Source organism: Cuculus canorus, chromosome 5 (genome assembly GCF_017976375.1).
Source record: "Cuculus canorus isolate bCucCan1 chromosome 5, bCucCan1.pri, whole genome shotgun sequence".
NCBI classification, from domain to species: domain Eukaryota; kingdom Metazoa; phylum Chordata; class Aves; order Cuculiformes; family Cuculidae; genus Cuculus; species Cuculus canorus.
The window spans coordinates 34793828-34811137 of NC_071405.1; the positions used below are offsets into that span (position 1 = coordinate 34793828).

General features: G+C 37.9%; 1 protein-coding gene across 2 annotated transcripts in view; it reads right to left on the reverse strand.

The window, feature by feature from the left end:
- Positions 1 to 8548: 8548 nt before the first annotated feature.
- Positions 8549 to 17310, reverse strand: part of FAR1 (fatty acyl-CoA reductase 1) — a 37059-nt gene continuing 28297 nt past the window's right edge. The window contains exons 10-12 of one of the 2 annotated variants that reach the window (XM_054067602.1): positions 15090 to 15219; positions 12710 to 12837; positions 8549 to 11265 (exon numbers count right to left, since the gene is read on the reverse strand). In XM_054067602.1, coding sequence (XP_053923577.1) covers positions 11103 to 11265; positions 12710 to 12837; positions 15090 to 15219 — 421 coding nt within the window. In that variant the 3' untranslated portion in view covers positions 8549 to 11102. The remainder of the gene's footprint in view (positions 11266 to 12709; positions 12838 to 15089; positions 15220 to 17310) is intronic. The other variant, XM_054067601.1, reaches the window with a different exon arrangement.

A 17310-nucleotide genomic window follows, 5' to 3' on the forward strand; every position in this document is an offset into this window, starting at 1 on the left:
CTCTATAATAAACTCCTACAGAGCTCTAGAAAAAGTAAACTTTAAACTACTTTTTCCCCCCAAATGTGTGCAGTTACAAGCTCCCAGGTCGTTTTCATTAGCAGGCAGGAGGAAAGTGCCTTTCATAGTATGCAACTGGACTCACCTGCTTTCTCTCATCTGTCCATTTATTGCTACCTGCTCAAGTAGGTGCAGAGTGTTTTTAAGACTAATATCATCTCTCTACAAGTTCATTTATGAGTTGTTGAGATTTCAAACCCATCAGTAAACAAACTAGAACCTATACATCTTCATGCAGTCATAAAAATAGTTCTTACCACAGTCTTTAATTTTTCAGTCTTTTTATTAATCCTTTCTATTCAAAACTCGATTGCTCTGGAGCAGAACTTATTGACATATACATACCAGTTTCTCTGTGCAGTAACTAACTTCAGAAAAAGAACTATAAGGCTCTAAACTGCATTTAACACAGGTATAATGATGAAATGGATATAATAAACCTTTTAGTTGTGTAAAGCAGTGAAAGCCCTCTCACACACCTTACGCTGCAAGCATTTTAGCTTTTGCTACAAAGGTTGAAACTCAAGACATTCATATATTTACATACATATATCTGTGTAGACACACACATATGGTTGTAGAGTTCACACAAAACAAAAAGCAAATTGTAATTTAGGATTATTTTTATTTGGAAATACTTAAATTTGGGATAGTATTTTAATCTTCAATAACAACATGGAAAATGTTTCATTCTATTACAATTCGAACTGTCTTCTTAAATATAATATAGCAGGTATTGTCTGCACAGGATTAAACTTCAACTTATTTGAAAAGCATTGACTATTGATTATTTAATTCAGCACTCTTTAAAAATCTATATTGGTAGACATGCACCACTTACAAACAGTCTCCCGAGGCAAGCCTCTTTCCTAAAGAAGTTAATTGCCAAGTTAGAGAGATCTGGGCTCTGCATTTCTTAGTTTCCATCAAACTACTAATCTTCAGTCATTCTTTTCTAAAGAAAAAAAGAGGTGAAAGAACAGGAGTGTCAGAAAATCTGCTGATAATGTTACAGTCTGAGAACATAAAGAGAGTAATTGTGTGTCACTTCTTCAGAACAGTGAACACTGCTTTTCTAATAAGCCTCTTCTAATGCACACAGTTCACAATGATAGTGCAGTTAAATCGAAGCAGGGCTTACCAATTAACATCCCATGTATTCAAATTACTTTAATTTCAGACATCCCAGCCAGAGGCCAGGAGTCTGTTGTTCAAACCTGCAACACAATCAACATTACAGTTACAGCCTTTTTACCTTTCCTCTTTCCTCAGAGACTTCATTTTGGCAGAAGAGAATTAAACGTCCCAAGAGACATCAACCTACAGCAATTTTATGAATACACTATAACCAGTTCCTGCAGAACCAAAAATCAGAGTTTGCAATAACTTCCTAAGAGTGTTTAATATCAAAACACGATCTCTAAAGCAGTTACACTTTCCATTCTAAAGGGCAACAGTAGAAATATTTTAAGAGAGTGATTCATCATCCACCTTCCGTTTCAACTCTCATTTTCCACTTCTTTTTCAGAGAACTGCAAATACTAACACAAGCTATGCAAGTTTTATTTGGTCCAGCTGTATGAAATTTGACAGGTCTTTTGCCACTTTCCTGTTTCTTTTACGCACACATACTTCTTGCTTTCAAAAGGCAATAGGGCAAAAAGCTTTAGATGAGTCTCAGGAAGTGATTTCTGCAATAAGGATGAAGCGTCCATTCCCGTCTTCCACATCTACACCACAACACTGGTGACAATCCATGCTCATCCACTTAAGTTCTAGTGCCCCCTTATAAATCATATGCCTCTCAAGACTATTAATCTTTTAGCATCTATCACTGGTGTATACTTCAGAAGCCTTCCTTAGAAGCTCACCAGTGGACACAAGCTGAAGAGTATATAATTCTACAGCAGAACAACAGTCAGCAGCCCCATAGACCTTCCAATCACGCTGTTTCAAATCCAGACTAGCTTCACACCTTCTCTTCAGACCAAACCATGCTTTCATACAGCCAGCATGAAGACCACAGCATCTACACAGCAAAAGGCACGGGCCTTAAGGCAGCACTGGACTAGAGCAGTTTCGATGCAAGCCAAGCACCCAACAGATGGCACAAGTTAGCGCAAGCATTCTATATTTAGCCTTCTTGTGAAGCAGTTACATTTTTAAAATAGTAGTGGTGAAGTATTTCCTCCCTCAGTTCCAAAAGGAGCTACAGATAGAACAGCTAATCAGAAGTCACGAACAAAAACAGAAAAGGAAAAACTATCAACATATATTGCTCTTTATACATATACATTCATGGAGATCACGACATATGCATACTGAACACTTCAGAAGTTTTTCAAATCATTACACAATGCTTGCAAGCTACTATGCACATTCATAATGCCATTAACACAACTGAGTAATACTTTAAAGAAACAGGAGGACTCAAATATGCTGTAGATATACCTGTTCTAAATAGAATTCTAATTAAAGAAATACTATTTCCAGGAAACAAAGCCAGCAATAAACCAGAAGGCTGAACAGAAGCCATTGCACTGTATACATAGTTTGAGAACTCCTATAAAATCCAACAATTAGTAGACAGCATAGTACTACAGAGAGCTGATAGGAAGTTTTTCACTTCAGACACCTTCACACATTCTACGTTAAAAAAAAATAAATCATTTTTTTCACCTTACAAGTCAAAGTGCTGACTACACGCACATGAAACCACATCAGTGTTTTCCTGGTGAGCTATGTCTAGGCATTTGCACTAGCCTCCTAAGCTACCCAGGCAAAGGATATTGAAGTACTGACGAAACAAAGCACTACAAAAAGGAAGCCATTTGCAGTGCATTTTGTTGGGACATTCAGGAAGCAGTGAAACATGTTTGAGCACCCGCTAACAGACTATGTATGCTCCAATAAAAAAAAAGAACTGCGGCCTGAGATCAAAAGAACCATGGCTGCAAAATGCCTGCGGTTGACAAATGTTTTAATTAAATGCAGTGATGCAGAGGGAAGCAAGCCATCCCTCTGGAAGCAAATATTTACAAACTATTACTGCAGAGGACCTGCAGTTCAGGACAAATGCTTTAATCAAACACAGTGAAGCAGAGGAAGCAAGCAGTCCCTCTTGAGGCAAGTGTTTAGAAGTCAGCAGAGACGGGCAGAGGAACGATGCAAAAATGATGAACAAGTAGAGCAGCAAGTTCACTGTGGGTCAGTTCAAACGAGCTACTATTCAGAGGAACTTCTGAGGCTTTTCATTTCTCTCCTTATGGAAACTGCTCATTTGTTCTTTTCTCTTACCTGAAGTCTCTGTCCATCTCCCGACTAACTTCCTAAGGAAGTCTACAAAACTGCTCCTGATGAAGAGAACCAGCAAAAGCTTCTAGAAGAACGATCAAGAAGATGCAGCAGCAATCAACCCTGAAAATCCCACGAAACAAATTGAAAGGAAATTGGGCAGAAAGACTAATATCGGGTGCTCTCAGATTAATGTTGTGGCAGGTCATTCTCTAACCCTCAAGTGAGGCCCAAGTGAGTTTGTTCTCCTACTCCAAAGCCCCAAGCAGTTAATGTGCAGCAGCTGCATCTTTTGGCAGCACCACATGCAATATCCACCTGCTCTAAACTCTCCCACCTGGGTTTCTAAGAAGGTGATCTTAAAATAGAAGCCACACAATGTTTCATAGGTGGGGAAAAAGAATCAAGAGACAGATGACCTGCAAGCAGATTTCATGCTTTAAAGATTATCATCACCCATCAACACACAACTCATCATTTTCACTTGTCCTGTTTTAATAGCGTTCCAACAGAATATGAAAAAAACCAACAAACCACCCTTCTGATGTGTTGACAATGCCTCAGGATTTAGAAAGGGCATTACCTTAAGCACACAGGTGACAGCGGCTTTCCACTTAGCATGTCTTTTCTGGATTTCATTCTATTCTTTTTTAAAGTTGCCCTTTCAGGCAAGCTCTTACTATGCCACCACATACCCAGCTTACGCTGAAAGATGCCCGATATGAAAAGATGAATTTCCAAACCTGCATGCCAAGCACCTGTAAAGTTACCATGAGTGAAGGGAACATCTCCTTGCCAATTCCTTATTCAGCTTCTATGCCAGCTACACTGATCACTGCTGGCACCCAGGGTAATAACTCCTGACATTTCAACAAAAGACAAACAAGAAGCACAGACCCCAAGGGTTTCCAACAGAATGACTGAAGTGACATTGCATTTCAGAAGTACCAAGAACTGGCTGATAGTATCTTTTGCACTTGCTTCCTGGTCTAAGCATTTTCTGCTTACAGAAGTTTACAGTAAAGTTCTAATTAGAAGAAAGGTTATTTAACAGGCATTAGCCACACCCTTTAAAGAGAAAAGCACTAACTGCTTCTGTATCCTCTGGCTGACTTTTTCTAGTACTTTTCCATTAAGTCTGATTAAAAATATTTCAGCTCATTAATGCAGACATACCCAGCACTTCCTACCCGTGGTTTAAATCATATCAGCACTTTCCTCTTTCTCTGCAGTAACAGTGGAGACTTTAAACATGAAGTGATATCACTGTTACATCAAAAAAATGGAACTGTTCTCTGTCTCTCTCTAACTAGAGAGCATTGCTACAAGGAAAGCCTTCACAGAAGACTATTGGAGTACAAGTCCCTAAAATATCTTCAGAATTTCAAGTCACATTTCATGCTCTTTGAAATTATGCCTAGGTGTTAAGTATCTATTGGCTCTGAAATGCAGAAACCAGCACAGAAGTAGCTAATTCATCCGGAAGGTGACTTACTAGGTAAAGTGCAGCACATTCCTATTAAAAATGGATAAACTTGGTTTTCAATTAGAGTCACAAAGACTGAAAGCTACCTTGTATGTTTTTCCTTCCAAATCAAATATTTAAGAGGAAAACCATAGGTGTCACTGACAAGGAAAGATTAGTTGTGGCTTAAAACCACACACGTGGATTGGAAAGTAGCAAGACACACTCTGCTCAGTAAGTGGCCTTATGGGTGCATACTTTAGACCAATACTTTTTGTCACAGGAAAATTAGAAGCCTTTCATTTGTTTCAAAGAATTTTAATTTAGATATCAGGGAAACTTTGTTTTAAGAATATTACAAAAAAGACTCCAAACATGGCAGATCTTAGTGAAGCATAGATAAACACAGAGCTCTGGCCTTCCTTTTAAAAAAAGCCCCTCCAGTAAGGGCAGATTAAACCTAAGACTCAAACACAGAAGCAGCTCCTTAGATTGTCACTTTTGCAACATGATACAAAGGAAGATGATTTTTATGAGTCCTACATTAGGCCATATTAAGTAGCTGATTATACACAAGTACTTTGCCAGCAAACAACGCATGGGAGATCAGTTTATAGGTCCTCCACTGCTGTATTTCATAGAATGGTTTGGCTTGGAAGGACTTTAAAGATCACCTAGTTGCAAACCCCCTGCCATGCGGAGGGACACATCCCACTAAAACAAGCTGCTTAAGGCCCCATCCAGCCTGGCCTTGAACACCTCCAGGGATGGGGCGGCCACAGCTTCCCTGGGCAACCTGTGCCAGTGCCTCCCCACCTTCATTATGAAGAACTTCCTCCTAACATTTAATTTAAATTTTCCCCTTCGAATTTATAGCCTAGTCCTATCGCTACATGCCCTTTTAAACAGTCCTTCCCTGGCTTGCTTGTAGGCCCCCTTCAGGTACTGGTAGGTTGCTATAAGGTTTCCTCAGAGCCTTCTCTTCTCCAGGCTGAACAACCCCAACTCCCTCAGTCTCTCCTCATAGCAAAGGAGCTCCATTCCTCCAATCATCTTCATAGCCCTCCTCTGGACCCATTCCAACAGTTCCATATCCTTCTTATGCTGAGAATTCCAGAACTGGACACAATCCTCCAAGCAGAGTCTCATGAGAACAGTCGACCTCTTTTCACTTGCAGGCTTGAAGAAGCTTGCATTAACAGTCAGAATTGCACATGTGGTAGTTCAGTTACTGAGTGAAAGCTCTACAGCTTTAGGAGGATTGTACTGCTCTGGCCTGAAAGAGACTCGAATCTTCACTCTACTTACTAGGCACAAGATTTTGAAAGTATATGCTGTGTGCTTTATGCAATCAATAGCAGGTCTCTTTCCTAAATTGGAAAAGGGTATATGAAATAAGAAAGGCAAGATGAACTTGAAAGATACTGTAAACAAAAAAAAAAAAATCATCCCTCTCAAAGTAGAAGTAATTTCATGCATTACTAAAAAATTAAGCACATCAAAAAAATTCTTGAAGGAACATGAAGCAAGAAGTTGAGCAGCGCAGCAGGTGGATCAGGAAGTTTTCATTCTTCTAGCTAACGACATGGAGTAGCCATCAAGTCCTCTTGTCCCAGCCTATGCGGTTTGTTCCAAATTAAATACCTCCTTTAAGTACAAGAAACTTTTTAAGGCCTATTTGAAGTCTGGAAGTCTGTTCATGGGAGTGATTAATCTGTATTTCTGGGACACACTGTTGCACTCTATGTCATGTAAATAACTTAATTCACAAGACTTCTATCCCGTAAATTGCAAAGGCGGCCTCATTTTCCATAGACTCTGCAGACTTTCATATGTCAGCAATACTGCAGACGTTGTCAGCTGCTCTCCCTCACCAAACTGAATGGAAGTCTTTAAGTTGACTAAGCACTGTCCTAGGAGAGTACATCATGAGAAGTATCAGATGACAGACTTGCTCACTTAGAGCTAACTTCTTGCCAGATTTATCTGTTTGGATTACAAGCTTTATATATGGTGCAAATCATAAGCCACATGACACAGTACAGTGTCAATACAGCCTCAGTTCCAAGTACATACTCACATAAGAGCAAACAATATGCAGCCTGCTCCCAGATTTAACCATTTCATTTCCATAGCTTCCTCTCTTCACTCCACTATCTAACTGCTTTTGAAAAGTCCCTTATTTTAAGCATTTGCCCTATGATTCTGAATGATAACAAGAAAACTGAAATAGAGGAAAGAAAGCCTCCTAACTTTACATTCTTAAATTCCATCCAAGTTAAGTGGCTGAAACAACAAGTGAAACTGTTTGTGTCCCTAGACATCCAGTTCTGGGATAATTTCATCAGGAACAAGGGAAAGGATAAGAGTTTCATAAGGATGAAAATGTTCAACTATATGATACTGTCTTGAATTTGGATAAAGAATGACATGTTACATAAAAGTTAATAGTGGCTAAGTACTGAAGCACTATCACTTAAGTGGTAAATCAGATGCATTCTTCTTTTAATCAGCAAACAACTACTTTCTGATGCTCCTGGTGTTAGACTGAATTGCTGCTTTTACAGTAGGAATAAGGCATACACAGAGGATGTAGCAGAAATTCCAGCCACATGGTCAAGGGCAATTAAAGATTTGCTTTGCATTCTACATCATCCCAGAAAACTTCGACCCAACAGTGGCTTTATTTTTTTTCATTTCAAAGAATCTTATAGTACAGTCATACTTCAATTGTTTTATATGCTTATAAAGAAGCAAAACAGGTCTTGCTTCTACATGTCAAATATTAATTTTTCAGAAGTGATAGTGGCAACAGAATTACCATCCTGAAAGGTATAATAATTCAAACAGAATGAAATCAAAGCCATCCGGTAATAACCACTACAATCGCAGTCAGTGGATGCAACTTTTTAACTGAAGAGTTAAAAAGTCCCACTCACCCTACCTAGAGCCCACATCCCTAAGCATCCCAGTTTTAGTCAGTGAATTAACATGTTGGAGTGTGTGCTTTCACCGATTAGTCACAGATTCTCCTGCTTCTCATAGTAGAATAAAAACTGCTCAACGCTATCATTGTTCCATATTTTAGAAAAGACAGCTGCATAATTAATAATTACCTATCAATGAGTCATTTGTTACAGAGCAGGGAAAGCCAAAGTAAACGTTAACTCTGCACTGAAGAAAAGTATTAAAGCTGATGTTAAGGAAGAAAGAATTTATAAGTATCTTGAAAGGGGAAGCAGAGTTAAATTTAGTTCAAGATGGCAGAGAAGCAGCTCACAGTTTGATTAAGTAATCTTTAACTTGCAGTAGTCATCTGCAGGAAGGAGGACAGTTGTCTGAAGCAGCTCTGAAGAATACTTTAGAAGAGAGTAAGAAAGCCTAGAATTTAAAAGTGATAAATGAAACCTGTCAACTTTCGCTTCTAAATTTATGCTAGTACAGCACATTAAAAATAGGACCAGACAATTCCTATCAGCTCCACTGTAACTATTTTAATAGTTTCTAGATATTTGCTCAAACACAGTGAATGCTACCAGGCTAGACAAAACAAATTGCATATCCTCCAGCACAAAAAGATTGACAAAACTCAAGAATACACTTTAAAGGAATTCACTTACATTTTCCAGAACAGCCATTCTTTGGTGGCTGTTCTTCATTTCTGTTTTAAGGTCTGCTCAGCAGACTGCAAAATACATAAAAATATTTTGACAAGTTATACTTCCCAGTTCTGTACAGGGTACTTTTGAGATCTAAGTTACCTCTATAGACCCGTTCTTTGTTTGTGAATAAAGCAATATGTAATACTGTACTATGAAGAAAGACCAAAATGTTTAACAGCATGAAACACATAAGGGATAACATTTTAAAAGTGTCAAGTAAAGGAAAAGTTATGCTTTAAAGCTACTAGCCCCCAAGACCACAGCTAACAGATAATGCATTATCTCTAGAACTGTCCTCTTGGTAAAAGGAAGAAACCATGCCATTTTGGTGATTGCACTAACTTAATGCTGTCTCTTCCTCCCTCACAAAATGTAAATGCTACGAATAACTGTAGTTGCTTACAATTCCTTGACAAGTTAATCCAAAAGCTACTGCAAAAGCACAGTAAACTTTTAAAGCATAGGGAAGAGCACTCATCATCTATTTAAGTAATTATGAAACTAATACCACGAACAGGCAAAGACAGAATAAAACAGCTACGTAGAAAGTCAGCACAACCAAGCTGCGTTTTGACATCACCCCATGAAGGTTCAGACTGGGGGAGCTGTTTGTTGCTTTTTTGGTTTGCGATCGTGAAGGTTTTCCTGGCTTGTTTTTTAAAATGCTGTATTAGTCATTAACTTAATTTTCAGTTTCTCACAAAGGAAAGAGCATGTTCACATATATTAAGATGGCATTTACACTATCCAGGTTTTTTCCACAAAACAGACTACAAATATGCAAAAATACAATAAACACTGTAACAACACTTTCCAGGGATTTATTTATTTTTTGGTTTACAAACAAAGGCACCCAATATTTCTGTTTAGAAAAGCTAACAGATTTAACATTTTTTCCCAAGTATTTGTTCCTACAGCAGAGAAAAACATTACAGGAAAACAATTTTTTTTCCTGGTCCCAAATTTAAATACCAGTAACTGTTAAGTAACCATGTTGTTTCAGACTACTCTTCTTCCTATTTAACCAACTGAAGCACCCCCTGTAACTTGCTAGTCAGTACAGCGAGTCAAGCTTATTATATCAAAAGATAGTTCTGGTATATTTTTTTTCAACATCCATTATGTGCAAGCACTGGTATGAAGAACTGCAAGAGAATAGGGTTCTGATATGGCAAAACCCCCCGTAGTCTCAGACAGAATTTCACAGACTGACCACAGGTGACAAAAGTGACAAAACTAATGTAATGTGACACTGATCTGCTGTCAGTTAAACAGGATGACTGATGGACTTTGTGATAGATACCAATAGTGCACAGAACCAGTCTTCAGAGGGAAAAACCCTGGGTTTCTAAATCAGCAAATGTTTAGAGAGTAGAGGTTAAATATCCTTATACTTAAAGTAATCCTTTTCTTTGTTATTTATTCATAAAAACAGATTTCCAAGCAGTGTTTTGGACCAGAAATAATCAGTTCATTGGCTTCATAGTTCTCAATATTAACAAATCAACATTAGAAGTATACGTGTAGTAGTTTTAAACAACCAAAATTCATAAGCAAATTGCTTCACAGAACCACGTTCAGAATATGATGTGTTCACCTTTTGCAAACTTCAGCCACATGCCAACATGGGACAAGGTGTAGGGGATGGTCACTGAATAGTAGGCACCTCTGAAAAAAAGTCTACAATGCAGGAACGCTTAGGCAAACTTTTGGGTCTAGTAAGATACTTGAGGAGGCAGCTGAAAATGTAATATACCTAATGTATTTGTTAAAAGTGTAACATCTTCGATCACAGAAGCCATAACTTAGTTTCAGCCACAGACAGAGGTCTCTCACACAAGGTGTGGTCCTAGACCATTTAGGCTTTTCATCACTAGCTTTATATATACACAGGTAATTTTAAAAAGGAATTACAGAAAAATCATTCATGTTGACATAAATGCAAATTGGATGCAGCCAGTTTTGAGCACAGAACTGAATGACTAAGTGCATTCTGACGACCAGATCAGACAAAAGGCCTTTCAGTAATTAAGGAAGGTTGTTTGTTTTCTCCTTTTTTCTTTTAAAGCAAAGTAGGCACCATTGTTGTACCCCTACTTTGAGAAGGGAAGAAATGGTAAAAAGACGAATTATAAAAAGTCCTCAAATAATTTTTTTCAAGAGATCCACCACCATTTATACACTTTCGCAACTTGTAAAATCCTTTGCAATTTAGAAGAATTTCAAATAAATAGGTCTACAGCAACTAGCATCTACTAAGTAGATATTAATCTTGCTCAATGTGGAATAAAACTCAAAAAATCATGTTAAGGCAGCTTTCAATAAAACATGTTCCAAATTCCAAATTGCACAGTTATGTTGGTCAGTGGTCTAAAATGTTTTCCCCAGGTCAAAGAGTTATTTAAATGCTTGTCTAATGCCAGTTCAACCTGGCACTTGACCATTTTATTATCTGTTTCCAGGAAGATACACAACTAACATGACATATACCATATCGTGTATTTTGCACTCCAATTCAAGATGAAATTATGCTTTTACAAAATGTGAGATGACTACAGGTTACAGGCTTTGTGCAGTTAGACCACCATATGCATAGATGTCCTAATGCTAAATTCTCTTCTTCAGTATCTCATAGTACTGGAGGCTCTGAAGTAGGAGAGGAACTTGTAACACAGACTAACCACAAAGTACCAGATATTTCTTGCCATTTGAGATCTTGCAATAAAGACACGCCAGATCAGGATCACAAGAACTGTATTGAAGCCATAGCGTATATACCTTAACCTAAGGAAAAACAAAAGAAATATTTAAAAGCCAAGCTTCCAAGACTTACAGGAGAAAAAGAACACTAAAAATTAACTTCTAATGTAGAATTTAATTTGCTCATTTATTCAGCTCAAGATACAGTATGAGCAGTATTCAGTGAATGACAGAAGTAACTTGAATAAGTGAAGGACCAAACAGAATGCTCTTCCATACTTCACTGCTGAAAAGCAGAACTCATGAAAACCAAGGAACATAGCCAGCCTTATGGCTACTTCTGCTTTATAACTGCTCAACAAAAACCTCTTAAAGTCAAGATAACACACTAATTTACCCGTAGAAGGCTACCATCCACCCCAAAACAAGGCTGATATTTAACACTATTAACTCCCGTCCTCATATTTAAAACTTTATATACATAGAAGTAACTCAACTGCCATCAACAAAAAAAAACAACTCTACATCACAGCCACAGAGCCTTCACTACAATTTTAAACTCATACCTCCTCAGGGAACTATATTTAACAATACATTTAAATGTCCTTTTAGAGCAGCTGTGACTTTTAGCAATCCTCTCACATGTAAAGATGAAGACTTCAAGACAAACAGCAACCAGAGTTTGCTCAGATTTCTTAGAGCAATCTCTTGGGTTCAGTAGATCACAATAATTTGTATTTTAAAGACAGTTCTTTTTAAGAAAATACTCCAAGCCAGACCTCCCTCTACATACCTTATTTGTATTAAAAAGAAGTCTAAATCGCTGTATTACAAAAGTAAAGCAAACTTTCCTATCTGAGGAAAAACTCTACTCGATTTCCTAGAGAAGTCATTTCCCCTATGCTGCCACATCTGGTTAATACTGAAGCAATTGACTCTTCAAGTTTAGATTAAAGTTCAGAGGGAGATGGTAACAGAAGAGACCAATGTAGTACCTCAAATATATATTAGAATCTAAAGCTCTTGCAAGATAATCCATTTATAAACACAGAGCTGGGGACAAATAGATGCTATTTCTCATGTTACTTTTGGTACAATCCTTTGTACAGAGAATGACAACTGTACGGTAACTCCAATGCATTTTTTAACAGCAACTACATTAAAAAAAAACCCCACAAAACATAAGAAACAACTAGTATTCTATTCAAACTCCTTAACTGAACAAGCCATTCTGACCTCGTGTTCCTGTATATCTTTTTACCTTCCAAAAGATACTTTGGTAAAGTCAGAAACCTGGATTACAGCATACACTAATGAGTGATCAGAGCTACAACCACAGTCACGGCCTAACAGTGTAAATACTGAGAGTAACTCAAGGAGCAAAGAGAACCAAGAAAGGTAACATCTGACTTCTTTGGAAAATGCTTCAGACCACTGGTCTAGAACAGAAAAATTCTGGAGGACCTTGACATGGAAAAGCAAAACTCAATAGGAGAATAAAGTGCAGAAAATAAAAATTTATACTTACTTATTCAAATGTTTCCTAGCTGCAGGGATCCCAGACATTTCCTCATTCAGCACATATTTCTTCGTTCCCATGCAGTAATTTTCTATGTATTCTGCCCAATGTAGTTGTCGAACATCAAAATTAAACGTCTGTATAAAACAAAAGCTTTCACTGTTAGTTGCCTAAAAATTCATTTGCTATATAAATATATAATTTAGAGGAAAACAAGAAATGCCTTTATAACAGATCCCAATTCCTCCTTAATGCAAGAAAGTTATCTTCTTTTTAATCATAAGAGTGATCCAGATTTAGACCCCATTTTTGACTCAAATCACCACCTTCTTAATGTATGTCTTCCAAATTTTAACCATTATGGTTCTGAACACAATCCCTCACAGCTAGTCTTTGAAACTTAGCATTGTTTGTAAGTAAAAGGTCAGCATGTATTTCTAGTCACAGTATTGTATGTAAATGTTAAACAGCCTTCTGGTATTGGCAACTTATCAGAATCTCTCAATTAAACTTGATTTTCCATAATATATCATCATAGCAAGAACGTAAAAGTAAAGTAAAGTTTCAGCCATTATTTCACCTAGTTCTTTATTGCTGTATGTGCATATTATTGAAAACTCAGCTACTTGAAAATACTAAGAGTCCAAAACTCTGGGGTTATTTTGGTTTTGTTGTTTAAACTCTTCTTGAACTCAGTTTGCTGGGAGGTGCTAAGAAGGAGGAGGCGTGGAAATCCTTTCCACACAAGAATCACCAAAAGCTATTCTATTTCCTACTTTTACACAGTTTACTTAGAAGTTTGGGAGCCTTCTTCCACTTAACTACAGAACTTGAATAGGAAAGCCATCTTAAAGATGACAGAATTGTTCCAAATGCATACAGGAATTTAAGTTTTTAAAACTAACTGATGATTTTTATCCTTGTCATAGTTTAGCTGGCAACAAAGAATGACACAGCTGCTCGCTCACTTCTTCCCTACCCAACCCCAATGGGATGGGAAGAATTGTAGACAAAGTAAATCTTGGAGGCTAGGATAAAAAACAGTTTTAACAGGGCAGCAAAGGAAGAGAAAAATACAATAGTAACAATAAAAGAACACACAATACAGGTGATACATAAAGCAAATCACTCACCACCTGGAAAGCACTATCCAGTGTGCTCCTGATTCAGAACACAGTTTACCACATCCTGATTATGAAGCCCCCAGCCAACTAAACCCCTTATAAATATTATATATTATTATTATAAGTATTGACTATCTCTTGGATCCTTTGTCCCAGCTGTGTCCCCTCCTAACTCCTTGTGAAAATCAACTCTATCCCAGCCGAACCCAGGACATTCTGCTGAATATTAACCACGAAGTGATAGCAGAAAGGAAGTTTAAACATGAAATGGGGTGGGAAGAAGCTGATCTCAGTTGCAATAGCTCTTTATTTTAGCACATACATGTAGTTTTCCGCAAGACATATTGGCTGGGGAAGAGACTACTCCATTCCATTACAGCTTCACTGTTGCACAAACATATTTTGAATAACAGAATGAATCCACTATTATGTGCATAACTTTTCCTAGCCATGAGGGCCAAGAAGGCAGGAATCTGGCAGCACAGGCACACATGCAGGAAAGAGGTAGTTTTGGTCAGCACTTAGTCACTAGGGTGAACCAGCTAGCGATATCCAGTTGTTTCTTTCAGTCCAAGATCAGTAAACAGCACCAAAATACAGACTTAGATGGTCAACAACCACTCGCGGTAAGAAAAGTAGAACTATGCTTCTGAGCTCTCTCATTGACTCTTACTCACACCCTGCATTCCACAAGTTTTTGTTCATCCTCAACCACTTTCAGGACTTTGCTGTCATACCACTTCTGCTATGATTCTCCCTCTACATGAGGCAGTTTTAGTGACATAGCAAGAGTGTGCTTCAGAAAGCAGTGAGAGAATTTACACTTAAATTTCTTTGAGTATGTGGGTGCTCTAGCCCAAGCATGAAAAGTGGTAACTAGTTTAAAACAAGAAGTCCCTCAAAACCTACCTCCTGCTCCTCAGAAAACAGATAGTGCTCAAGAAATAAAGCCTTGTTTTATTCATGATATAGATAAAACCATAACAGCTTGGCCACTTGGTTGATACATGGGCAACCCAGATCACATATCAGGCCTCCTTCGAGGGGGCCCGGTCCTTCATCTCCAATCACATCGCTGATCTAGCTCATAATATCACGCTAGCACAACTGAAAGGATGTGACAGGAATTTCCAGGGCTGAGTTAGTACTAGGGTTAGCTCTACATTACAGCACGCAGCATTTCCAGTTCACATCCTTATTCTATCTTGGATCAATGAGCTTATATTTCACTTTCAGTCCCATGCCCACATTATACAGCTACTTGCCTTTTTGTCTTGGGGGTTTAGCTGGTTCATTAGCATGGTCATATTTTCAGTACTCCAGATCCAAGAATTGCTTGTAAAGTATTCTAGTAACATCATGGCCTTATGAAGACGTGTTATTGTTTTCATCATCCTGTAGTCCAAGGCATGGAATGCACAGGTTAGTGTGGTAAAGATTAGTTCAATGATGACAAACAGGCAGTAAGATTGCAAATTTTTTAGCCTCCAACCCCACACCCATATGTTAATGTATCCCACCTCTCTCTGTCTCCAAAGCATGTCATATTAGACCAATGGGATGCTTCTGCATATCATTAAAGTGGACTTTAGATGCCCAGTCTTTATACAGAAGTAGAGGTTATAGGACTTTTTTTTCCTAATCCTACTTCCCAGTGCAATAGTAAGTTTCTTCCCTAAAAAGAAGGGATGGCAAAGTGTTGTCATCTGTTGGCAACTCTTATTTTAGGACAGACACAAACCGCTTTTCACTTAAGCATACTCAAATATCTAGCTGTACTGATCAACTTTACATGATGAAAGAGCCAAATTATGCAGTGCAGAACACATGCACATGGCAACTTTAAGCAAAGAAGTAAGAGCCCCTGATCTTCCCACGCACTGTGCAAGACCAGAGCTGTGTAACAAAACAGAATGGGTTTATCATGGTCACTAAGAGATCAAGTCTTATTAGAGATCAAGGCTTAAAACAACCAGAAATATTGCTTAGTCCCTTAGCCCTACTGCTTCTGCAGCCAAGGGCAGGAAAACATTCAAGGGCACAGATAAACTATAGCAGATCCTGCTACTTAGGTGATGCCCAAGTCAAAATATGTCAAAATACCTTCCCACCATCCCTTAATACGCGGAAGTAGTAACTCTACAAAATCATCATAAGTACAGTGAAATTATGTTATAAGGATCAATTTGGGCAAGTTTCTTTGATCGGACTATCTGAAGTAGATGTAAAATATGTGAGTCAATCTCTCAGATGCAAAGTTCCCACAGATGACAAGAAAATTGCTTCAAGTGCTACAACACAGAGATGGCCGCTCAATTTTAATATGTACTAACTAGTATCACAAACTAATGCTATTAAATTCCTGCTTTGGGTGTTTGAGGAGTTTCCACCTTGCAGAACTGCTTCCAATTTGATCCTTATAGCAGGACACACTATCATTTTAAGCACAGGGAGAGGAAGGAAGGCAAAGAAAACCAAACCACGCAGTACTACCAGGAAATTGCTTTCTGAAAGAAGGTTTTGTTCAATAAAGTTCATAGATGCAATAAACCCCACTAATTTTTCTCTGAAAGCTGCCTTGATGCATTCATACTTGTAGAAGGGATATAAGACATTGTCCCAGAAGATCTTCTAAAGAAAGTATTTTAGCATCCCTACTGTCACTAACGGCTGGCATCTCAGTATCCAAGGGAAAATCAAAATTGCTTTTTTTTCTTCTTAGGGTATGAAGTAATACAAATTCCAGAGACCACTGAAAAAGCAGAGAATCACTAAAGCACAAAAAGCACAGTTACTTTTCCTTAAACATCACACAGGAACTTATCTACAGAGTAAAATTTGGAGTTGTATTCAGATTTTAGATCACCAGCAAGCTAGTTTTATTAGTAGATATTTCTAAATGCTTCCAAACACCTGTTTATAGTTTCATCAGTTGGTCAAGGCAGTAACAGTGGGAGCAGAGTTGAACCAGAGCTCCTCCAATTAAAAAAAAATAGTTAGGAACATAGACTGTGCATTCAAAACATTGTGTGTTAATAAGACTGAACTGAACATTAAAAAAGTATTAGCTAAGCCAAAAAATTCAGAAAATAACCAAAAACTTGGAAAGCAAATATCTCACTGGTCAGATAAGCCAGAAAGACCTCATAGCAAAATGGCCTTAGTGCCTAGCCTGCTACAGTTTAAAGAAAGCTTGCAAAATACAAAATGGTACAAATGAGTATCTAATTATATTAGTCTAGATTTTCAGGTTCTTACTGGTCATAACAATAGTTTTCACTCTTTTATGTAAAGAATCTAATCCATATTTAAACTAATGTAAAGATTAAACTCTGTCAGGAATCTTGGTGTCTGCAGATACCATTTCAGAACACAGCTAAGCTGATAAAAAAAATAAAAGAAAAATCAGTTCTCTTCTCCCTCCAACTCAAGCTGGATTTAGTGACTGGCCACAGAACCAGCCGACTCAATTCATCAGGGGTAAAT